Source organism: Pecten maximus, chromosome 18 (genome assembly GCF_902652985.1).
Source record: "Pecten maximus chromosome 18, xPecMax1.1, whole genome shotgun sequence".
Taxonomy (NCBI): domain Eukaryota; kingdom Metazoa; phylum Mollusca; class Bivalvia; order Pectinida; family Pectinidae; genus Pecten; species Pecten maximus.
Window position 1 is genome coordinate 31,257,807 of NC_047032.1, and position 24,956 is coordinate 31,282,762.

The 24,956-nt window shown below is 39.8% G+C and overlaps 2 protein-coding genes across 3 annotated transcripts in view; one reads left to right on the forward strand and one right to left on the reverse strand.

Moving 5' to 3' along the window:
• Nucleotides 1-89: 89 nt before the first annotated feature.
• Nucleotides 90-20,306, reverse strand: LOC117316070 (isocitrate dehydrogenase [NADP], mitochondrial-like). 2 transcript variants are annotated; one of them, XM_033870552.1, is made up of 10 exons: nucleotides 20,143-20,306; nucleotides 18,559-18,656; nucleotides 13,408-13,573; nucleotides 10,106-10,284; nucleotides 4,531-4,793; nucleotides 3,847-3,998; nucleotides 3,306-3,418; nucleotides 2,683-2,780; nucleotides 2,151-2,243; nucleotides 90-606 (listed from the first exon to the last, which is right to left on the reverse strand). In XM_033870552.1, exons 1-10 carry the CDS (start codon nucleotides 20,246-20,248, stop codon nucleotides 528-530), a joined length of 1,347 nt encoding a protein of 448 aa, XP_033726443.1. In that variant the 5' UTR covers nucleotides 20,249-20,306; the 3' UTR covers nucleotides 90-527. The 2 variants fall into 2 exon arrangements, with proteins under 2 accessions (XP_033726443.1, XP_033726444.1); XM_033870553.1 differs by lacking the exons at nucleotides 2,151-2,243; nucleotides 2,683-2,780; nucleotides 3,306-3,418; nucleotides 3,847-3,998; nucleotides 4,531-4,793 and adding exons at nucleotides 7,458-7,550; nucleotides 7,968-8,065; nucleotides 8,573-8,685; nucleotides 9,151-9,302 and having other exon boundaries at nucleotides 9,843-10,284.
• A 228-nt stretch (nucleotides 20,307-20,534) lies between these two features.
• Nucleotides 20,535-24,956, forward strand: part of LOC117316067 (NAD(P) transhydrogenase, mitochondrial-like) — a 30,124-nt gene continuing 25,702 nt past the window's right edge. The window contains exons 1-5 of the mRNA XM_033870544.1: nucleotides 20,535-20,654; nucleotides 21,904-22,542; nucleotides 22,865-23,052; nucleotides 23,804-23,968; nucleotides 24,587-24,791. Coding sequence (XP_033726435.1) covers nucleotides 21,921-22,542; nucleotides 22,865-23,052; nucleotides 23,804-23,968; nucleotides 24,587-24,791 — 1,180 coding nt within the window. The 5' untranslated portion in view covers nucleotides 20,535-20,654; nucleotides 21,904-21,920. The remainder of the gene's footprint in view (nucleotides 20,655-21,903; nucleotides 22,543-22,864; nucleotides 23,053-23,803; nucleotides 23,969-24,586; nucleotides 24,792-24,956) is intronic.

The window sequence follows — 24,956 nt, forward strand, 5'->3', positions numbered from 1 at the left end:
AGAGGGTTTATTATCAGGCTTGTACTTGTTGCCTGTCAATACAGCAACTTCATCATCTTAAGATTTTAAAGAACAACAAATTTCGAATATGTCACTACATATCTGCTTTACTGCCTTACACAGAACATTTCTGCATTACACTGTTCACGCACAAACACCACAGTATAAAATTTACAACCGTTCTAAATCAAAATGCTTTCACCATCAAATTTTATATTAGTGTTCTTTTAAATTACTTTTCATCTGAGATATTTAGATGCCAGATAAAGAATTTAATAAGATTTCAACCTTTGGCACATTGTGGTATCCTCCTCACGATAGAATGGGAACTTTAAAGTACCCCCATGTCTGAGTCATCACACAGGAAAATAAAATAAAAATACACTTAAATGCCGGGGGAATGACTGAAGTGTGTTAGACGAATGATCCACACCCGCCCAGCACACACTGTTTTTAGATCTCTAAGCTGCCTAAACTGCATCCAATGATTGTATGAGAAAGTTCTCCTATGATTTGGTTAACTGTCGTCAATTCATCTTCTTATCCATGTCTGTGCGGATGGCGTCCAGGAAGTCCATTGTGTTCAGATAGTGTTCTGGCTTCACACTGAAACGATAACAGAAAAGTCAATACAGGGGACATAACTCTAATGGCAACACTGAGAAAACAGTACATGGGACATAACTCTAATGGCAACACTGAGAAAACGGTACATGGGACATAACACTAATGACTTAACACTAAAAATAGTACAAAAGGACACACCACTTGATTAATTAATATTTTAATAGCTTAAAACATATTTTTATTGTCATAGATAAGGATAAATAGGACTTGGCACAAGTTTTGGCAACTAAGTTCTGTAATGCCCTCTCCTCAACTAAGTAATGCCCTCTCCTCAACTAAGTAATGCCCTCTCCTTAACCATGTAATGCCCTCTCCTCAACCATGTAATGCCCTCTCTTCAACCATGTAATGCCCTCTCCTCAACCATGTAATGCCCTCTCCTCAACCAAGTAATGCCCTCTCCTCAACTAAGTAATGCCCTCTCCTCAACTAAGTAATGCCCTCTCCTCAACCATGTAATGCCCTCTCCTCAACCAAGTAATGCCCTCTCCTCAACTTAGTAATGCCCTCTCCTCAACTAAGTAATGCGCCCTCTCCTCAACCATGTAATGCCCTCTCCTCAACCATGTAATGCCCTCTCCTCAACCATGTAATGCCCTCTCCTCAACCACGTAATGCCCTCTCCTCAACCACGTAATGCCCTCTCCTCAACTAAGTAATGCCCTCTCCTCAACTAAGTAATGCCCTCTCCATGTAACGCCCTCTCCCAAACTTAGTAACGCAACTAAGTTACACCCTCTCCTCAACCATGTAATGCCCTCTCCTCAACTAAGTAACGTCCTCTCCTCAACCATGTAATGCCCTCTCCTCAACTTAGTAATGCCCTCTCCTCAACCATGTAATGCCCTCTCCTCAACCATGTAATGCCCTCTCCTCAACTAAGTAACGTCCTCTCCTCAACCATGTAATGCCCTCTCCTCAACTTAGTAATGCCCTCTCCTCAACCATGTAATGCCCTCTCCTCAACCATGTAATGCCCTCTCCTCAACCAAGTAATGCCCTCTCCTCAACCATGTAATGCCCTCTCCTCAACCATGTAATACCCTCTCCTCAACCATGTAACGCCCTCTCCTCAACCATGTAATGCCCTCTCCTCAACTAAGTAATGCCCTCTCCTCAACTAAGTAATGCCCTCTCCTCAACTAAGTAATGCCCTCTCCTCAACTAAGTAATGCCCTCTCCTCAACTAAGTAATGCCCTTTCCTCAACTAAGTAATGCCCTCTCCTCAACTTAGTAATGCCATTTCCTCAATACTTTAATTATCCCATTTGATGACAAATCACATCATATTGTCCAAATAATGGCTGCAAAAAGTTGTATTATTTTACCTCCACCTTAGCGAAGGTAGTTTTCTCAATTATGATCAAATAAGATGCAGATACACAAGTTACAAAATGTATTCAGATGTAGAATTCGACAAGTAGACAGGCACATTTGTTTAACTTAGGCCCGTCTAATATTGGATTTGTATGGCTATCGAACAGGGCACCTGCTCCCTATACCCTGACCCTATATCACTTACTTTTTGATTCCGTGTATACAGCCAGCCAGATCTTTTGTCATACTGCCAGAGTCCACAGTATCTACACAAGCCTTCTCCAAGGTAGTGGCAAATCTGGAGTACACAAACAAAACAGAATACATGTACACAACACGTAAAGGCACAAGTATAATTCAAAACATATGTGGCTTATATTTATTCTAATTAGGTATGTAAAATATGTAAATTTATGTGAAGGGAGTTTATGCTTAATATGTGATGGCCAATCCTCTACAAAGATAATCCCTACGTGTATTATTTTATGATGAATACGATATTTATGGAACAGCTGTAAGAGAAAAATTTACAAAAATAACCCCAAATTGTGAAATTAAATCCCAATTTAATTAACCACATTTACAGTTGTGTGAGCATGTATGTGTCTTAAATGTATTTTGTACATTGTACCAGAACAGTTAACACAAATAATTGCATATAATTCACTCAAATTTAAAATGAAATATTAATTTTCCTATACATATACTTCTTAATGCCATACTTCAATTGACTTTACCTAACAAGTTCTTGGTTTCCGTCCAGTTTTCCACGGTGCTCCAGTCCTCGTGTCCAGGCGTAGATACTGGCTACAGGGTTAGTACTGGTGGGGTTACCCTACAACCCAATATCATCCAATCATGTCACAGACTTCATAGACCAATCACAACATCAATATCAAGCCAATCATGTCACAGACATCATAGACCAATCACAACATCAATATCAGCCAATCATGTTGGAGGAAAAGACTTATGGACCAATCAAATCATTAAGTGAAGGCAATTTTATTTTTAAATTTTTGCTACCATCTTACAGATTTATCATACCATAATTCCAGCACTTTTAACCCAGATTATCCTACCATGTGACAGATTGTCCTAGCTTCTATGTGAAATAATATAATTCCTGATCTTTTCCCAAATTTAATTAATATTTTTAAAATTTTTTAATTAAATGAAGACATGTGGTCCATCGATCACTATTTTATCCCCCCCCCCCCCCCCCCCCCATTTTCTCAATTTTTCTTGGTAGTATGTGCCAGTGGCTACTTGTTCAGGGGGAATAACTCTAAGATACTGAGTACAAACTTCTGCTGACTTGACTGATGTGTGACCTGTACATGGTTACATGGACACTAACCTTCTGGTGTTCTCTGTAATGGCGGGTAACTGTTCCATGGGCAGCCTCAGACTCAATGGTTTTACCATCAGGGCACAACAACACACTGGTCATCAGCCCGAGGGATCCGTATCCTGTAAGTAAGATAACCCCATCACATTCAGACATATATACTGCTATGTCTGGGCCATCAATGATCTTGTAATATTGCTTGTAGGTTTGATGAGAAAGTTCTGATAAAATCTAATCAAAATTTTGAAATATTACTACTAAATATTATACATATTTAGGAATAATTCTAGACCATGAATGTTACTGAGAAATGTTTGGGTTTTATAGAAATTGGATAGAATATTCTTATATAACATCAATTTTCAAGGTGTTTTTGAACAATTCACCAAAGAGAACATCAATTCACCAAAGAGAACATGCCTGAACAAATAAATGACATGTGTGTGTCCACATGAAATCCAATCTAAATTTGTCACGTAGTTTGTTCAGCAATGAAAACATCTGACAACATGAAAATATCATGTACCAGCAACTAGAGTATATCCCTTACCCTGAGCTACGATGTCGGACTGTACGTCTCCGTCGTAGTTTTTGCATGCCCACACAAAGCCTCCACTGGATTTGAGTGCCTGGGCCACCATATCGTCAATAAGTCTGTGTTCGTACCAGATTCCCAACTTGTCAAAGTCTGCTTTGTAGTCACTTTAAATAATTATTAACATTTAAATAATCACGTTTTAATTTTTTGTGGTAATATAGCTTGATCTAGATACTTCAATGTGTCAGATCAAATAATAATTGGAAATAAACTGTACTTGCAACTATTTTCCAAAAAATTATAATACATGAAAAATTAAGATTTTCTTGGGCAGTTAATACTATAACTCAATTTTCTCAGGGTGTAGCAGGATATTTGATATCAATGATCCTGAAGTCAGTCATCTTCAGGATCAATCTATTAATAATTCATTTCAGATCTAGCACTGCATCATTAATTGTTCAATTTCTGTTCTGTTAGGAAAAATACAAACTCAAGTTTTGAAGTGGATCAAGAGAGACTATATCTGAATTGAATTGTCTCCCTTGATTCAATATAATATCAACAGCTGCCCCCCCCCCCCCCCCCCCATCACCTCCACCACTTTGTCAATGTTAAATATATCCTTCTCACCTTTTGAAGTTCCGTAATATCTCCTGTCAGAGGGACAAGTACTGACACAGGTAAAAAACTCACCTCTGGAAAATGGCCTCAAAAATGTCCTTAAAGCGGCCATCATAACGCTTGAGGATGGTGTTCTTGGTAGACATGTACAGAGGCCACTTCTTGTTGATGGCATACTGGAAGCTGGAGTGGGCGAAGCCAGTGATAGACTCGTCTGTGTTGTACATTCCCATCACACAACCGCCACCTTTTTGGAAGTTGAATACCTCTGTCCTTTCTTCCTTGCCGCCTTCTGGGGTGAATACAATTTCACATTTGCCGTTTCCCTTGATAACCATGTCAGTAGCTTTGTACTGGTCTCCGAAAGCATGACGGCCAATGACGATGGGCTGTGTCCATCCAGGTACTAGACGAGGGCTGGTTCCCCCTTTTTTTTGCGAGGGCTCCAGAAGTCCATTTTTTTTTCAATATTTTTCCCGGGTTTCCCCAAAACACACTGAAACGATAACAGAAAAGTCAATACAGGGGACATAACTCTAATGGCAACACTGAGAAAACAGTACATGGGACATAACTCTAATGGCAACACTAAGAAAACGGTACATGGGACATAACTCTAATGGCAACACTGAGAAAACAGTACATGGGACATAACACTAATGGCAACACTGAGAAAACGGTACATGGGACATAACACTAATGGCAACACTGAGAAAACGGTACATGGGACATAACTCTAATGGCAACACTGAGAAAACAGTACATGGGACATAACTCTAATGGCAACACTGAGAAAACGGTACATGGGACATAACTCTAATGGCAACACTGAGAAAACAGTACATGGGACATAACACTAATGGCAACACTGAGAAAACGGTACATGGGACATAACACTAATGGCAACACTAAGAAAACGGTACATGGGACATAACTCTAATGGCAACACTAAGAAAACGGTACATGGGACATAACTCTAATGGCAACACTAAGAAAACGGTACATGGGACATAACTCTATTATTATACCTCAGACTTGTATCACAGCTTCTGATTAGTGAAAACCATGTCACGTGATTAAAAACATTCGTTATGTCACCCTCTCGTGAGCCCTCCAAAATCGTTATGTCACCCTCTCGTGAGCCCCAACTCGGAACTCTCTTCCGTAACCTCTTCAAAAGTAGTCGAATCAGAGAAGTTCCGAGTATTCTGCTTGACAACAACAATGGCTGCCGGCGGACGCTATCGTCTGCCAACAGAGGAGGAATTGGCGAAATTATTGCAAGAAAAGGATTCTAAAAACACCAAAAGGGTCATCAATGTGGCCGTGGATTCCTTTAGACATTTCCTATCTGCAACAGGTAGGCCTAGACCAAAGGATTGTGAAAACTTCGATGTCCATACATTGAAAGTTCAACTGGGAGAATTTTATGCCGGGTCCAGAAAGACGATGGGGTACCTCTTAAAAACTTTTCTTAAAAACTGTTGATAGTAATAAATAAACTTATTGATACCAAAATTAATTCACTTATGTTTTTTTCGGTATAATAAAACAATTACTGCCCTTGTTCCGAGTTGACATGAATATTTGCCCACCCTTGAGGTGTCATGTCACCCTCGGGCTACGCCCTCGGGTGACATGACACCTCTCGGGTGGTCAAATATTCATGTCAACCCGGAACAAGGGCAATAATTGTATAATGGCAACACTAAGAAAACGGTACATGGGACATAACTCTAATGGCAACACTGAGAAAACGGTACATGGGACATAACTCTAATGGCAACACTGAGAAAACGGTACATGGGACATAACACTAATGGCAACACTAAAAATGGTACAAAAGGACACACCACTTGATTTATTAATATTTTAATAGCTTAAAACATATTTTTATTGTCATAGATAAGGATAAATAGGACTTTGCACAAGTTTTGGCAACAAAGTAATGCCCTCTCCTCAACTAAGTAATGCCCTCTCCTCAACCATGTAATGCCCTCTCCTCAACCATGTAACGCCCTCTCCCCAACTTAGTAACGTCCTCTCCTCAACCATGAAATGCCCTCTCCTCAACCATGTAATACCCTCTCCTCAACCATGTAATGCCCTCTCCTCAACTAAGTAATGCCCTCTCCTCAACTTAGTAATGCCCTCTCCTCAACCATGTAATGCCCTCTCCTCAACCATGTAATGCCCTCTCCTCAACCATGTAATGCCCTCTCCTCAACTAAGTAATGCCCTCTCCCCAACTTAGTAACGCAACTAAGTAACGTCCTCTCCTCAACCATGTAATGCCCTCTCCTCAACCATGTAATGCCCTCTCCTCAACCATGTAATGCCCTCTCCTCAACCAAGTAATGCCCTCTCCTCAACCATGTAATGCCCTCTCCTCAACCATGTAATGCCCTCTCCTCAACCATGTAATGCCCTCTCCTCAACCATGTAACGCCCTCTCCCCAACTTAGTAACGCAACTAAGTAACGTCCTCTCCTCAACCATGTAATGCCCTCTCCTCAACCATGTAATGCCCTCTCCTCAACCATGTAACGCCCTCTCCCCAACTTAGTAACGCAACTAAGTAATGCCCTCTCCTCAACCATGTAATGCCCTCTCCTCAACCAAGTAATGCCCTCTCCTCAACCATGTAATGCCCTCTCCTCAACCATGTAATGCCCTCTCCTCAACCATGTAATGCCCTCTCCTCAACTTAGTAATGCCATTTCCTCAATACTTTAATTATCCCATTTAATGACAAATCACATCATATTGTCCAAATAATGGCTGCAAAAAGTTGTATTATTTTACCTCCACCTTAGCGAAGGTAGTTTTCTCAATTATGATCAAATAAGAGGCAGATACACAAGTTACAAAATGTATTCAGATGTAGAATTCGACAAGTAGACAGGCACATTTGTTTAACTTAGGCCCGTCTAATATTGGATTTGTATGGCTATCGAACAGGGCACCTGCTCCCTATACCCTGACCCTATATCACTTACTTTTTGATTCCGTGTATACAGCCAGCCAGATCTTTTGTCATACTGCCAGAGTCCACAGTATCTACACAAGCCTTCTCCAAGGTAGTGGCAAATCTGGAGTACACAAACAAAACAGAATACACAACACGTAAAGTATAATTCAAAACATATGTGGCTTATATTTATTCTAATTAGGTATGTAAAATATGTAAATTTATGTGAAGGGAGTTTATGTGATGGCCAATCCTCTACAAAGATAATCCCTACTTGTATTATTTTATGATGAATACGATATTTATGGAACAGCTGTAAGAGAAAAATTTACAAAAATAACCCCAAATTGTGAAATTAAATCCCAATTTAATTAACCACATTTACAGTTGTGTGAGCATGTATGTGTCTTAAATGTATTTTGTACATTGTACCAGAACAGTTAACACAAATAATTGCATATAATTCACTCAAATTTAAAATGAAATATTAATTTTCCTATACATATACTTCTTAATGCCATACTTCAATTGACTTTACCTAACAAGTTCTTGGTTTCCGTCCAGTTTTCCACGGTGCTCCAGTCCTCGTGTCCAGGCGTAGATACTGGCTACAGGGTTAGTACTGGTGGGGTTACCCTACAACACAATATCATCCAATCATGTCACAGACTTCATAGACCAATCACAACATCAATATCCAGCCAATCATGTTACAGACATAGACCAATCACAACATCAATATCAGCCAATCATGTTGGAGCAAAAGACTTATGGACCAATCAAATCATTAAGTGAAGGCAATTTTATTTTTAAATTTTTGCTACCATCTTACAGATTTATCATACCATAATTCCAGCACTTTTAACCCAGATTATCCTACCATGTGACAGATTATCCTAGCTTCTATGTGAAATAATATAATTCCTGATCTTTTCCCAAATTTAATTAATATTTTTAAACATTTTTAATTAAATGAAGACATGTGGTCAATCGATCACTATTTTATCCCCCCCCCCCCCCATTTTCTCAATTTAGTATGTGCCAGTGGCTACTTGTTCAGGGGGAATAACTCTAAGATACTGAGTACAAACTTCTGCTGACTTGACTGATGTGTGACCTGTACATGGTTACATGGACACTAACCTTCTGGTGTTCTCTGTAATGGCGGGTAACTGTTCCATGGGCAGCCTCAGACTCAATGGTTTTACCATCAGGGCACAACAACACACTGGTCATCAGCCCGAGGGATCCGTATCCTGTAAATAAGATAACTCCATCATATATTTCTGTATCCTGTAAGTAAGATAACCCCAGCACATTCAGACATCTATAGGGCTATGTCTGGGCCATCAATGATCTTGTAATATTGCTTGTAGGTTTGATGAGAAAGTTCTGATAAAATCTAATCAAAATTTTGAAATATTACTACTAAATATTATACATATTTAGGAATAATTCTAGACCATGAATGTTACTGAGAAATGTTTGGGTTTTATAGAAATTGGATAGAATATTCTTACATAACATCAATTTTCAAGGTGTTTTTGAACAATTCACCAAAGAGAACTTCAATTCACCAAAGAGAACATGCCTGAACAAATAAATGACATGTGTGTGTCCACATGAAATCCAATCTAAATTTGTCACGTAGTTTGTTCAGCAATGAAAACATCTGACAACATGAAAATATCATGTACCAGCAACTAGAGTATATCCCTTACCCTGAGCTACGATGTCGGACTGTACGTCTCCGTCGTAGTTTTTGCATGCCCACACAAAGCCTCCACTGGATTTCAGTGCCTGGGCCACCATATCGTCAATAAGTCTGTGTTCGTACCAGATTCCCAACTTGTCAAAGTCTGCTTTGTAGTCACTGTAAATAATTATTAACATTTAAATAATCAGTTTTAATTTTTTGTGGTAATATAGCTTGATCTAGATACTTCAATGTGTCAGATCAAATAATAATTGGAAATAAACTGTACTTGCGACTATTTTCCCAAAAATTATAATACATGAACAATTAAGATTTTCTTGGGCAGTTAATACTATAACTCAATTTTCTCAGGGTGTAGCAGGATATTAGATATCAATGATCCTGAAGTCAGTCATCTTCAGGATCAATCTATTAATAATTCATTTCAGATCTAGCACTGCATCATTAATTGTTAAATTTCTGTTCTGTTAGGAAAAATACAAACTCAATTTTTGAAGTGGATCAAGAGAGACTATATCTGAATGGAATTAATTGATTCAATATAATATCAACAGCTGCCCCTCCCCCCCCCCCCCCCCCCCCCCCCCCACATCACCTCCACCACTTTGTCAATGTTAAATATATCCTTCTCACCTTTTGAAGTTCCGTAATATCTCCTGTCAGAGGGACAAGTACTGACACAGGTAAAAAACTCACCTCTGGAAAATGGCCTCAAAAATGTCCTTAAAGCGGCCATCATAACGCTTGAGGATGGTGTTCTTGGTAGACATGTACAGAGGCCACTTCTTGTTGATGGCATACTGGAAGCTGGAGTGGGCGAAGCCAGTGATAGACTCGTCTGTGTTGTACATTCCCATCACACAACCGCCACCTTTTTGGAAGTTGAATACCTCTGTCCTTTCTTCCTTGCCGCCTTCTGGGGTGAATACAATTTCACATTTGCCGTTTCCCTTGATAACCATGTCAGTAGCTTTGTACTGGTCTCCGAAAGCATGACGGCCAATGACGATGGGCTGTGTCCATCCAGGTACTAGACGAGGGATTTTCTCGCAAAGAATGGGTTCACGGAACACTGTGCCGTTCAGAATGTTCCTGATTGTGCCGTTGGGTGACAACCACATTTTCTTTAGCTTGAATTCTGTAATAAAGATTTGAGTTAGCCCATTAAGGTGATTGTCCATGTGTTCTATTTTGAAGAAAGCATAAATTTAAAAAAAAAAAAAAAGAGAAGAAAACTGATGAATAAACCAGATACCTATGTGTCAGATTAAAGAAGTTCCAAGGTCAAAATGTGTCGGATAGAAGACAAAAGTCAAATAGTGTCAGTCCAAAGGTCAGATGTAGACAGATTAAAGAAGTTCAAGGTCAAAAGATGCCAGACTAAAGAAGTCCAAGATCAGATGTCAACATCTGTCCAAGTTTTTTTATACAGCTTATAAATAGGTTTTACGAGAAAACAAAAGGCAATAACTCTGTGACTGATTCTCTGTATGTGACAGGGATGTTGACCTGTGACTGACTCTCATTATGTGACAGGGATGTTGTTGAGCTGTGACTGACTTTCAGTATGTGACAGGGATGTTGAGCTGTAACTGATTCTCTGAATGTGACAGGGATGTTGAGCTGTGACCGACTCTCATTATGTGACAGGAATGTTGAGCTGTGACGGACTCTCAGTATGTGACAGGGATGTTGAGCTGTGACTGACCTTCAGTGTGTGACAGGGATGTTGAGCTGTGACTGACTCTCTCTATGTGACGGGGATGTTGAGCTGTGACTGACTCTCTGTATGTGACGGGGATGTTGATCTGTGACTGACTCTCAGTATGTGACAGGGATGTTGACCTGTGACTGACCCCTGAGCTGTGACTGACTCTCTGTATGTGACAGAGATGTTGAGCTGTGACTGACTCTCAGTGTGTGACAGGAATGTTGAGCTGTGACGGACTCTCAGTATGTGACAGGGATATTGAGCTGTGACTGACTCTCAGTGTGTGACAGGGATGTTGAGCTGTGACTGACTCTCTCTATGTGACGGGGATGTTGAGCTGTGACTGACTCTCTGTATGTGACGGGAATGTTGAGCTGTGACTGACTCTCTGTATGTGAGGGGAATGTTGAGCTGTGACTAACCCTCGTATGTGACGGGGATGTAGAACTGTGACTGAATCTGTATGTGACTGGGATGTTGAGGTGCGACCGACTCTAATTATGTGACAGGAATGTTGAGCTGTGACTTTCAGTGTGTGACAGAGATGTTGAGCTGTGACTGACTGTGTGTGACAGGGATTTTGGGGTGTGACTAACTCTCAGTATGCGACAGGGATGTTGAGCTGTGACTGACCCTCTGTATGTGACAGGGATGTTGAGCTGTGACTGACTCTCTGTATGTGACATAGATGTTGAGCTGTGACTGACTCTCTGTATGTGACATAGATGTTGAGCTGTGACTGACTCTCAGTGTGTGACAGGGATGTTGAGCTGTGACAGACTCTCTCTATGTGACGGGGATGTTGAGCTGTGACCGACTCTCAGTATGTGACAGAGATGTTGAGTTGTGACTGACTCTCAGTATGTGACAGGGATGTTGAGGTGTGACTGACTCAGTATGTGACAGGGATGTTGAGCTGTGGCTGACTCAGTGTGTGACAGGGATGTTGTGTTGTGACTGACTCTATGTGACAGAGATGTTGATCTGTGACTAACTCTCAGTGTGACAGGGATGTTGAGGTGTGACTGACTCAGTATGTGACAGGGATGTTGAGCTGTGGCTGACTCAGTGTGTGACAGGGATGTTGTGTTGTGACTGACTCTATGTGACAGAGATGTTGATCTGTGACTAACTCTCAGTGTGACAGGGATGTTGACCTGTGACTGACCCTCTGTATGTGACAGGGATGTTGATGTGTGACTGACTCTCTGTATGTGACAGGGATGTTGAGCTGTGACTAACCCTCGTATTTGACGGGAATGTTGAGCTGTGACTGACTCTCAGTATGTGACAGGGATGTTGAGCTGTGACTTTCTGTATGTGACAGGGATGTTGAGGTGTGACTGACTCTGTTTGTGACAGGGATGTTGAGGTGTGACTAACTCAGTGTGTGACAGGGATGTTGACCTGTGACTGACCCCTGAGCTGTGACTGACTCTCTGTATGTGACAGAGATGTTGAGCTGTGACTGACTCTCAGTGTGTGACAGGGATGTTAAGCTGTGACTGACTCTCAGTGTGTGACAGGGATGTTAAGCTGTGACTGACTCTCAGTGTGTGACAGGGATGTTAAGCTGTGACTGACTCTCAGTGTGTGACGGGAATGTTGAGCTGTGACGGACTCTCTGTATGTGACGGAGATGTTGATCTATGACTGACTCTCAGTGTGTGACGGAGATGTTGACCTGTGATTCTCTGTATGTGACAGAGATGTTGATCTATGACTGACTCTCAGTGTGTGACGGAGATGTTGACCTGTGATTCTCTGTATGTGACAGAGATGTTGATCTATGACTGACTCTCAGTGTGTGACGGAGATGTTGACCTGTGATTCTCTGTATGTGACAGAGATGTTGAGCTGTGACGGACTCTCTGTATGTGACGGAGATGTTGACCTGTGATTCTCAGTGTGTGACAGAGATGTTGAGCTGTGACTCTCTGTATGTGACGGAGATGTTGACCTGTGATTCTCAGTGTGTGACAGAGATGTTGACCTGTGATTCTCAGTGTGTGACAGAGATGTTGAGCTGTGACTCTCTGTATGTGATCGAGATGTTGAGCTGTGACTCTCTGTATGTGATCGAGATGTTGACCTGTGACTCTCTGTAGGTGACGGAGATGTTGAGCTGTGACTGTCTCAGTATGTGACGGAGATGTTGAGCTGTGACTGTCTCAGTATGTGACGGAGATGTTGAGGTGTGACTCTCTGTATGTGACAGGGATGTTGAGGTGTGACTCTCTGTATGTGACAGGGATGTTGAGGTGTGACTCTCTGTATGTGACAGGGATGTTGAGCTGTGACTTTCAGTATGTGACGGGAATGTTGATCTGTGACTGACTCTCTGTATGTGACAGAGATGTTGAGCTGTGACTCTCAGTATGTGACAGGGATGTTGAGCTGTGACTGACTCTCTGTATGTGACGGAGATGTTGAGCTGTGACTTTCAGTATGTGACGGGAATGTTGATCTGTGACTGACTCTCTGTATGTGACAGGGATGTTGAGCTGTGACTGACTCTCTGTATGTGACGGAGATGTTAATGTGTTTTACCTTCTACACGTTCCTCGTCTGGGGTGATGGTGGCACATTTCACACCAACGTTGTACTTCTGTATGGCGAGTGCTGAGTCGATAGTGACCTGGTCATCTGTCTGATCTCTGTATGGTAAACCAAGGTCATAGTACTTCAGGTCTACATCCAGGTAGGGCAGGATCAGCTGTAACGAAAAAACAAAAACCTTAATGTCCAGGTAGGGCAGGATCAGCTGTAACGAAAAATAACAACCTTACTGTCCAGGTAGGGCAGGATCAGCCATAACGAAAAAAAAACAACCTTAATGTCCAGGTAGGGTAGGATCAGCTGTAACGAAAAAAAAACAACCTTAATGTCCAGGTAGGGCAGGATCAGCTGTAACGAAACAACAACAACCTTAATCACCAGTCCATGTGCGGGAGGAAGTATGACTTATTGCTAAACATTTGGATGAAAATATATAGCTGCTAGGGGACTAATAACTTTCTAGCACTTGATCTGTGTACATATATATCAAGGGATCTCAGAGGAATTCTGGTTTGTCTCTGCAGCCTATACCTACAGGGTTTAATATTAATTCTTACTGAAAACTGTTGTGAGCAAAAATCTGTAAGTGACATCATCGATTTATCAAGTACCCTGATGAGTATGAAATAAGTATCTAAGGCAGGTGATAATTAAGGGTATAACGGAGCTATCTTTTCTGTTTCACAATATAACTAACAGAACTCAGCATGTCTTCATAGTAGATTTGTGTCATGGCTATTTGTGGGAAAAACAAAAAAACCGGTATCCAATGTCATTAACTGCGTGCACCACAAACAAATTAAAAACTTAAAACAAATTTAGCAAGTGCAATGATTGTTCTGACTCTTGAGCAAGACAAGTAATTGCTGCTCCAAAAAGCAATCTGCTGATGTTGCTGATATTAAGCTCTTATCTTTTAACTTTAAAGTATTGAAAATTGTCTTGCAGTCAGCGGAACAATTATTGGCAAGCTGACTTTCTATATTCTAATGCATGGATAACAATTTGAAAACTTCATTTTCATTTTAGGATATTTATCGATAAACTTTATATGTATAACCTAGAAGCTTCAGACAAAGACAATAGAATACTCCCGGACACATGCCTCACGGGGCATAGAAGGGAGATCTTTAAAAGAATTAAACCCCTGTGGTATCCCTGATGGAAGGGGATCTTTAAAAGAATTAAACCCCTGTGGTATCCCTGATGGAGGGATGGATCTTTTACAGAACTAGACCCCTTTGGTACCCCTGAGGGAGGGGAGGATCTTTTACAGCATTAACCCCTTTGGTACCCCTGAGGGGAGGATCCTTTACAGAACTAACCCCTTTGGTACCCCGGATGGAGAAGGATCTTTTACAGAATTTACCCCTTTGTTACCCCTGATGGAGGTGGATCTTTTACAGAATTAACCCCTTTGGTGCCCCTGAGGGGAGGATCCTTTACAGAACTAACCCCTTTGGTACCCCTGATGGAGGTGGATCTTTTACAGAATTAACCCCTTTGGTACCCCTGAGGGGAGGATCCTTTACAGAATTTACCCCTTTGGTACCCCTGATAAATCAATAGATATGTACTGTGACTAAAACCTTTATTCCCTAACAATAGAGCTTATCTCCTAAAATCCTCATACATCCAATACACACACTTAGCTGTAAGATACAAGTCTAATCATGCTTAAAATCATACATATATACCTTCCAAATTTAATTCAAATGATTAAGTTTGAACTTTGGACTGAAGTGACCGAGCTGGCTCTTCGTAAGGAATCATTTACCACTTAGTTAAATGCATCAGACAGTGTAGCACTATGGACTTTAAATATTACACAAATACTTATTACTGCAATGAAATATATAACTATATTATATATGCATGCATGTGCTTCTTGTGGAATGTTTATACCTACCTTCAAATGGGAGATTTGTTATGAAATTCAAGTGCAAAAGCTTAAGTCACAAGCCAGAACTCACTTCAATAAAAAGATCTCAAAATGATTGTTTTAGGTTAAATTGGCATTCATATAATTTTCATTAATTTACCTCTTTCAGGGAGATTCTGAAAATTAGTAGAAATACATTTCTATATTAGTAGTAGTAAAACAAGGCCTAGATTAACCCACACATACCCACTATTGATTCTAGATCAAACAGCTAGTCTGTACGAAAAGGTGACCTTCAATCATTGTACTTGTCCTGGCACATTCTCAACAATTCTATACAAGTCATAAACCTGCAAAGCCAGCAGAATTGTACCGGCAGCATGTGTATTTAAGGAGATCAATATTTAAGGTACATGTACTGAATTTAAAGAAACACAAAAAGTTTGAGGGGTATAAATCTAGCAAAAAAATCAAATCATAAAAAAAAAAAAATCAAAAAAAAAATCAAGATAAACCAGTAAGGACTTAATGTTTCGTTTTTGTAATTGACAAATAGGACTTGTAAATAATCATTAATCATCAATGTACATTACATATAGCATTATCAGCACTTTGATTTGAAGGATTGTGGTGGGGGGAATTTGTTGCATATCAATGCTCCATGGAATATTAATGTCTATTCAATCATTGATTATCTGACAAAATATAATGACAACATTTTAGTGTAAAAAAGTGGGTCTTATAAAAACTCCAAGAAAGTTTAAAATATAAAATACAATTCTGGGGTGTGTTGTATCAATTATATTGTAGATGGATGACTTATAAAATATTATCAAATACTGGTAGAGCAGAACAATACAACAAAGAGGCCATTGTCTTGTCAAGTTGACTATATACATGAGACCATTTAAACGGTAACAATAATATAAGGACAATAGAGTTATAATTCAAGAGAACACGACATTAACAATAATGGACATGAGAACAATGTATTTAGATCATAAAAAGAGGTATAGGGTTCGAAGGTTCTAGAAAAACCTAAACTTCTGATATGATCAGCTGGAAGTTCCAAATCTCCCGATCCAAACATCCTGATTATGTCTTACTGGTCCATGTAGTACCAAATCATCTTTTATCCTCATACCATTCTTATAATTCTTGATCCCAAAACACCTACTGTCTACTGAAATCTAATTTCTCTACCGCACACTAATAAAATGTGTATGTGGCAGGTGAAGATCCGAGGTGCGTGGTTCGACGTTCCCTACCAGTGGTAGTGTGTGTCTCTAGAGAAGTATAGAAAGAACAAGGCCTGAGCAGCCATGAATGTGTCAGGCCTTCCATTTGTTATACAGTGAGGTAGCCACCAACTACTACAAAATGATCCTGACGATAAACCAAACAAACTGCAACTCCCATGTCCTATTCATGCACCTGGGAACCTTGACCAATGACTCCTTTACCAATACCTATTACTGTTGTCATCCTAAATATTGACTTTGATAAATTCTGACTCAAAACTGTTACTGTATGCTGAATCGATGACCATGCATATTCATAGTACCATCATGTCAAACCTTGACTCTGAACATGACCCTTTACTCTGTTACAAAGTCATACAGAGTCGCTGACCCATATATTCCCAAACCTACAATATTCAACACCTGCAGCCCAAGTTGATTACAATGTAAAATCCTGACCTTTAACCTCTAACCCTATATACGGACACCGGACACCCGACAGAAAATCCTGTGGACACCTGGCAGAAAATCCTGTAAGCAGCCCACGTCAATGGCCATGTCAACTTTGACCCCTGACCTCTGTACATGTACTGACCACATCCTTAAGCAATTATGTCTGTTGCAACTGCTGTAATCATGAACACAGTAGCATATTCCCACAGCGGAGAGGCTAGCAGAGGCTAGCGCTAATTTGATATATTCTGGTGTACCAGACTAAAGATTGCCCAAGGCTAAAAACATGTATACATACATATATAATGTCCTGATTGATGGCTGTACCACTGTATTATAATACAGACATACATCCTAGTACAAGCCATATGTTACCTCTGTCCCCTGTATATGATTCATGCACCACAAACATTTGAATAAGTCCTTGGTGGTTTTATGTACCACAGTAGTAGTGACCTTGTTGTAAGATTTCGGAGTACTGTAAATCCTATTGGACTGTTTATAGGATCCCGGACCAATTCATAGGCACAAGTTCGTCATTCAATTGACAAGAACAAAGTCTTAAAACAATTAGTAACAGCTAGGCTGACCGGGATGAGTGTTGGGGTTGAGGTGGAAGGGGGCCTTCTTCTAAGTGTTTGTTTAGATTGTGGCTTGTTGAGAACACATGAAGACTGGTTTGAGCAGGTCAATTTTGGGGGTGGGTGTTGGGGATGAAATGGGGGAGGGGCTGTGAGATGGGGTATAGGGTAAGGGAGGGGCTGTGAGATGGGGTATAGGGTAGGGGAAGGGCTGTGAGATGGGGTATAGGGTAGGGGAGGGGCTGTGAGATGGGGTATAGGGTAGGGGAGGGGCTGTGAGATGGGGTATATGGTAGGGGAGGGGCTGTGAGATGGGGTATATGGTAGGGGAGGGGCTGTGAGATGGGGTATAGGGTAAGGGAGCGGCTGTGAGATGGGGTATAGGGTAGGGGAGGGGTAGACGTATAGCTACAGAGTCTCAGTCTATACATAAGCTTCTTCCCTTTACATATCCTGTAGTGGAGGAGGAGTATTGGGTGATTGGCGTGAGGTAGGAGAGGGGTATAGAGCCACAGTCTATACATATAGTCTGTATATCTGGGTGGTCATTAGCTTCTTCCCTTTACATATCCTGTAGTACACCTAGGCCTATTATTGATGCTGTAACAACTTTATCAAGAAATGTGCGTGTACTTGGCAGGGGGTATATCCAGATCATACACAACCCTGTGATGTAAATACAGTAAGGAATGTAGTGGAACTAGACCACATCTTTTCAGAAGGACTTTTGTTTTTTACCTTTGTACGTGTTTACATAGCAGGCCAGCAGCTATAGTTTTATAACTCAACTTAAATATTTAACTTCCTTTAATGACAGATAAAAAGTGACTCCTTGCAATACACTCTTCATAATTTGTTTTTTACTCTTTAACATGCAACATGGAAATTTGACATTTGTTTTATATTTTCGCCAATTAGTCATCAAAATTATAGGGAAAATGCGATGAACGCCTTTTAAAGTTCTAATGCTCGTAACTAAACTAACCGTGTCCTTGATCTTCTCCCATATGATCCTGGTCATTTCATCTCCGTCCAGCTCCACGACAGGGTTATCAACCTTGATCCTTTTGCCCTGAGCACCATCTACAAGTTACAAAGATTAAATCAGAGCCTGCATTCAAAATAGGGTCTGTGTAATCAGGGCTTTTTCTCTCTGACGGGCCTTTTGGTCTCATTTTCGGAAAAGAATTGGTGAATTGAGATATTTTTACGAAAGTTTGACTAGCGTAAAGAGAGGGTCTATACGGACGGAATAAAACACCTAGATGGGACTAAATGGGTGTTCCGGGCTAAATAAATATCTCATTTATCCATATATGTAAGGTAGGTGTTATATCACTCCCAATTTTATTTTATTTACACCAAATTCTTAGCGCCACCAAACGGTGTCGGATAATTTCTCGTTTTCATATAGTAGTGCGCTCTGGCCCTACACCGGACATGGTGACAGGGCCAGAGAAAACTCGGGCTACCCAAGGTGTATCTCGGGAAGCTGAGGACTGGGTCGCTATTTGCTGCCATGATTCTGTCCTTGAACAAGACACTTTACCCTAATTGCTCTGGATTGCATGGGACCCGTCTTGTGAAGTTGTATGTTGTTCAGTGAGGTAGTCACCGACTACTACAAGGAGCTAGACCCCATCTCAAAATGACCACGGCTGTTCAAATTTATAGGACAATGTACTAAAAAAAAACATTTCACTTTCAAGTACCCATAATATTGCTAGCAATCATACAGATCATTTTTTTTAAAGTTCTGTGCCAACAAGACCAATAGCCAAGTCTAATAGGCTAGGGGAATATAACATAAAATCTGAAATTAGGAGGTATCAATACTTTCACTTACTACTAAAGATATGGATGGATTATTATATTTACGGGCATGGACATGGACATCAGACATGTTAATATGAATTGATAAGATTTAATCCATAATTGTTTCCAAGATTATCATAAATCATAAAAAAAAAAAAAAATCTTTTAATCAGTGCCCCTGTGCCCCTTACCCAACTCCCCAAAATCGTCATTATTGACGGCAGGGAGTACACATTAGAAGAATAATAATAAAATACAGATTTTTCTAGCACATTATATTTGCCATGAAACATTTGATTCTTTTATATATAGGCCTAACTACAAAGTGGTCTAATAGTAATACACAATTATAAATGTATGGTATACAATGAACTATCATTCATTTGATTCCTTATTTCTTACTTTAGAAACCTGTCAATGTTTTGTGTTTTCTTTCTGTATCTAATCTCCGCAATTTAATTGATTGATGACCTGAATTAGATTCTTTGTACATCTACAGTAGACAGAATAATTAAAATAATTTCCTCGTACAATAAAATAATGCTTTTTCAAATACACCATGGATGAATGTGGAAACTTTAATAAACAAAATGCAAATTTTGGGTGCGTAAATTACATGAAACTTATTCTTATGCCAAATGAACTTGAAAACTCCTTGTCTGTGAGAGAGCACCTGTCAAGGTGTATCCACATACCGGCCGATTATCGATTAATTATGTGGATGGTAGGTGTCATAATAGGTAATTATACTTACACTGTCTCTTCTGTGAGGCACTGACGGATGCTGGTGTAACTAGGCTGTTCCATGCCCTACCTGCACGGCCGAGAGCACGTGTAACGGAGATCACTGGACTTGCCATTTTGCTCGCACTTGTTCCAGAGACCGGCAAATATCGGAGGAAGTAGCTAGGGAGATATCAACTATTATCAGGGGAGGATGACAATATAAACTATGCCAGGTTTAGTTATTTAATTACTTAAAAAAACATATCACGTCATCTTATTACTCTCACTTATATTTCCTCTTAATTCCAATGCCACTAAGTAATTTTATAGCAAAGTAATGGAATATTTATATTACTAAAAGTTTATTTCTATATTACATGCTTACCCGTTGCGAAATGGACTGATTCATGGTTTCGAGTCATGTGAGTTGAAGTAGAGTTTTGATTGGTTAACCGCCCATTGCCTTCATAGCAGCCATAAGACCGGCGATTTCTCGTACAAGACTGCAGAGATCTTGAGTCAAATGTGGCTCTAAATTCTGTAAGTACGCATTTTGAATCAGTGCAATGAATGACCCGATCTTTGATTTAATCCGATACAGAAATTTGGTATTCATTTTGACGTACTTAGTTCGCAAACACTTGATTTACCCACCTGTGGGTCATTACGGGAATGTTTCTAAATTGCAATTAGGGGTCATTTCGGCAGTGGGAAATTTTAGTGACCTCTCAAGGTGACACGTGAGTCCACAACATACACTCATGCCCCCGTATACCCCGGGGGTATACATATTTTACATGCGATATCTCATCAAATTGTGGTCCATGATACACTTTGTCATCGACCTACAGACGTGTCATGCACGTGTGTAACGTTGCCCTACCAACATGTGTTTTCCCCCAATAATATTTGTTGTTTTTTTGTCTTGGAAATAAAAACCAATTCACTGATAAATTTCAGATAATGATAATCTTATGAATTGATACCAATGGTACAAATGACAAAACTTCATTTTCACTATGTATGTTATTTTTTTATGATCGAATATATTTTAATTAATCTAGCCCAAGTTTCATTGTTGGAATACATCTGGCCCTGACACCATATGTCTGGTGTAGGACCAGAGCGCTCTACTATATGAAAACGTGGAATTCGATGACACCTGTGTCGCTAAGATTTTGGTGCAAACACAATAAAATCGCATTAAGTTAAGACAAGTTGGTTACTTATTGGGGCCAGAACCCATTAATTGTCCTCATATCCTGACAGGTGCTTGAAAATTGAGACAATTTTAACTGATTGTCTTTAATTCTCCTTGGTGCACGATACAGTGGTAATATAAGGATTGATTATGGTATCAGTATGTTTCTACCTATAATATAAAGACTTAAAACAGCGGATCTGTCATAATGCAGACAATTATCTAAATATACATTATTGCCTGGAAGGATTAGCCTTGGAACTTCCAAATCTGTCTTCATAATTTCTTACCTTTCCTATTTCATGTTTGTTTCCTGAAAAGCCAAGACGGTATCATTTTTGCAACATGACTTTGTATTTTACAGTTAAGTCTGCCCTATGAAAGATGAAATACATATTAATTTATTAATCGTTCTGAACCGTGTATAGATTAGATCTTCTAAGTTCTAGAAAGCATACAGTTATACTGTTTCCTCCATAATTTCATTTTGTTTGTGCCATTTTGTTATTTTGATGAGTTTGTTGTTTAAATCAAAATGTCAATATGAGTTTGTTGTTTAAATCAAAATATCAATGTGATCTGTTACAGTGTAGTAGTTGACCAAGATGCTGTTCCGGGCCAGACAGGGCACTGCCCTATTCCTGAACCTCGGAGGAAATGCTCACAAGTTCTCCTTACAGTGTACGCGGGGCTTCCGCCAGGCTGCAAAACAATACTGCCAGAAGGTCGAGGAGAAGACAGTCTCTGGGACACCATACAAAAATCTTACGATAGGTGTTCCTCGGGAAGTGTTCCCTAATGAAAAACGTGTGGCTCTCAGTCCAGTGGCAGTGGCCAACCTTACTAAAAAGGGCTTCAATGTTAACATAGAAAAGGGAGCGGGACTCGAAGCCAAATTTTTAGACAGCGACTATGAAGCATCAGGTGCCAAAATCACATCACTCAATGACGCATTTAAATCGGACATCGTTCTTAAGGTGCGAGCACCCGAGGTGAGCGAGATCCCAAACTTCAAGGACAATGCCACGCTCATCAGTTTTGTTTACCCGAAACAAAACACTGATCTTGTGCAACAGCTTACATCCAAGAAGCTCAATGTATTTGCAATGGACATGGTGCCCAGGATCTCTCGAGCACAGGTGTTTGACGCACTCAGCTCCATGGCAAACATTGCTGGATATAAAGCTGTAGTGGAATCGGCTAACAACTTTGGCAGGTTCTTCACAGGTAAAATGATTGGATTTGTAATGGGTCACTGATTTAGTGATTGGATTTTTAATGGATCACTGAGTTGTTTGGGATTTTATTCTTTATTTGAGTTGTTAAGTGCACAATCCAAGGGCAATAACTCTTGCTGAGTGTTGTCTCTATCGTTATTTTGCTATGAACATGTTTATGATATGATTAGTCTCTTTTTGTTCTCACTCCAGTTAAATTTTAGTTATTTGAAATACAGATATTAACATTTGCAGAATTAAATTTGTTTATTTTGTTTTGTTTGTTTGATGAGTGTGATGGTCTGATGGAAATCTGTATAATGATATTATAGGTCAGATCACTGCGGCTGGTAAAGTGCCACCTGCCAAGGTTTTCATCATAGGAGGAGGTGTGGCAGGGCTTTCTGCCGTCGGAACTGCCAAAAACATGGGTGCCATCGTCCGTGCCTATGATGTTCGTCCAGCTGTAAAGGAACAGGTGGAATCACTGGGAGGCGAGTTTCTGGAGGTGTCCGTTCAAGTAAGTATGATTAGATTTACTTTTTTATAGACTTTTTATGCCCCACCTTGAATTGGATGGGGGGGGGGGGGGGGGGGGGGGGCATATAGTGTTACCCATATCTGTCCCATCCCGCCGGCCACTGTGTCCATCCTGTCCCTATGAAATCTAACTAGCTAATCTCAGGAACTGCTAATGCGATCCTCACCAAACTGTGTTTCGGGATGTCAAGTGGCAGTAGGGGCATTTATGTGTAGCAGATATTTTCTAGTTGGTAAAATCAATAGATTATAGTGCTGTCCCGATCAATCAAGTTTGTCAAGTTTTGTCAGAAATGCCAAACATCATGATACACAAAAGAATATTGATACATGTATAACATGTGAGAAATACTTGTCACAATCCAATTATATAAAATACAAGTGTCTAGATGACTGGAACACCGCAGTAAGCACTAAAAAGGAATCTAAAAAACGCTTAAATACCAGAGAAAGATACTAATTTAAATTAATCTAAAATTGATAATTAAGAGGTTATCACATATGTGTCTGTGTAATTGAATATATATTTAAGTTCAATAACTTGATGACCCTTGCCTTTCTATGTCAAAAATACATTGATTGAGTCTCAAAAGTTCATTAATTTGATACAACACTTGACTTTTTATGGATGTAAAATACATTGAGTCTCAAAGGTCATGATGACAGGTTTTCTGGTACGTAGTTACGGGCCATTGAGCAATAACGGTTGTTTGTGATCGTCTTGGTTACAGGAATCAGGAGCAGGAGAGGGAGGTTATGCCAAAGATCTCAGTGAGATGTCAAAGGAGTTCCAAGATGCACAGAAAGCATTGTATGCCAAACAGTGTAAGGATGTAGACATTGTCATCACAACAGCTTTAGTGCCAGGCAAACGTGCACCAATCCTCATCTCCAAGGTAATTTATCAATTCAAAAGAAATCTGCAAATTGTTTTTTCATGAATGAAGATTAACAGGGATAATGTTTGGTTTTCAACTTGCTTTAAAATCGAGATGTATGATCGCAGTTGTTTTGAGACTGTTTCTACTTGTGGTATTTTTTCTAACAAAGTTTTACAGCTGACTGTTGCTGAATGAACTAATGATAAGACTATACACTGTACACATGCTTACATTATCTGTTTGATAATGACATGTTATACACCAACATCAAGCTGACATCATCAATTTTTGTGAAAACATCATTCTGTATATATGCTGATATCATCAATTTTTGTGAAAACATCATTCTGTAATATGCTGACATCATCAATTTTTGAGATAACATCATTCTGTAATTATAATATGCTGACATCATCAATTTTAGTGATAACATCATTCTGTAATATGCTGATATCATCAATTTTTGTGATAACATAATTCTGTAATATGCTGACATCATCAATTTTAGTGATAACATCATTCTGTAATATGCTGATATCATCAATTTTTGTTATAACATCATTCTGTTTTATGCTGATGACATCAAGAATTTTTGTGATAACATTATGTTAACATGCTGACATACTGTTACAGGAAATGGTTGATGCCATGAAGCCTGGTTCTGTGGTGGTGGATCTGGCTGCTGAGGCTGGTGGTAACATCGAAACCATCAAGCCAGGAGAGTTGTACCGTTACAATGACGTGACACATGTCGGCTACACTGACCTGCCCAGTCGACTACCCACACAGTCCAGCACACTGTACGCCAACAACATCTCCAAGCTGCTGCTTTCCTTCGGTACTGATTTCCTCTTTAGTTTGGTTATTTGGAGTAACATATGGGCCAGTATAATGATGGTTTCGTAATACTTTCTGATGAAGGTGAAAGACTGCATTCACCATAAATCAATTGTATACAAATTTAATATTGGTTGTGATGCATCAAAGTTTATTCACAAATAAT

Bases quoted from the DNA above. Each gene is read 5' to 3' on its own strand.
- LOC117316070 (XM_033870552.1), bottom strand. From the start codon at position 20,248: ATGGCAAGTCCAGTGATCTCCGTTACACGTGCTCTCGGCCGTGCAGGT. The intron at 18,657-20,142 runs GTAAGTATAATT...TGTAACTTGTAG, and splicing joins TGCCTCACAGAAGAGACAGT to ATGGTGCTCAGGGCAAAAGG. The intron at 2,781-3,305 runs GTTAGTGTCCAT...ATTGGGTTGTAG, and splicing joins ATTACAGAGAACACCAGAAG to GGTAACCCCACCAGTACTAA.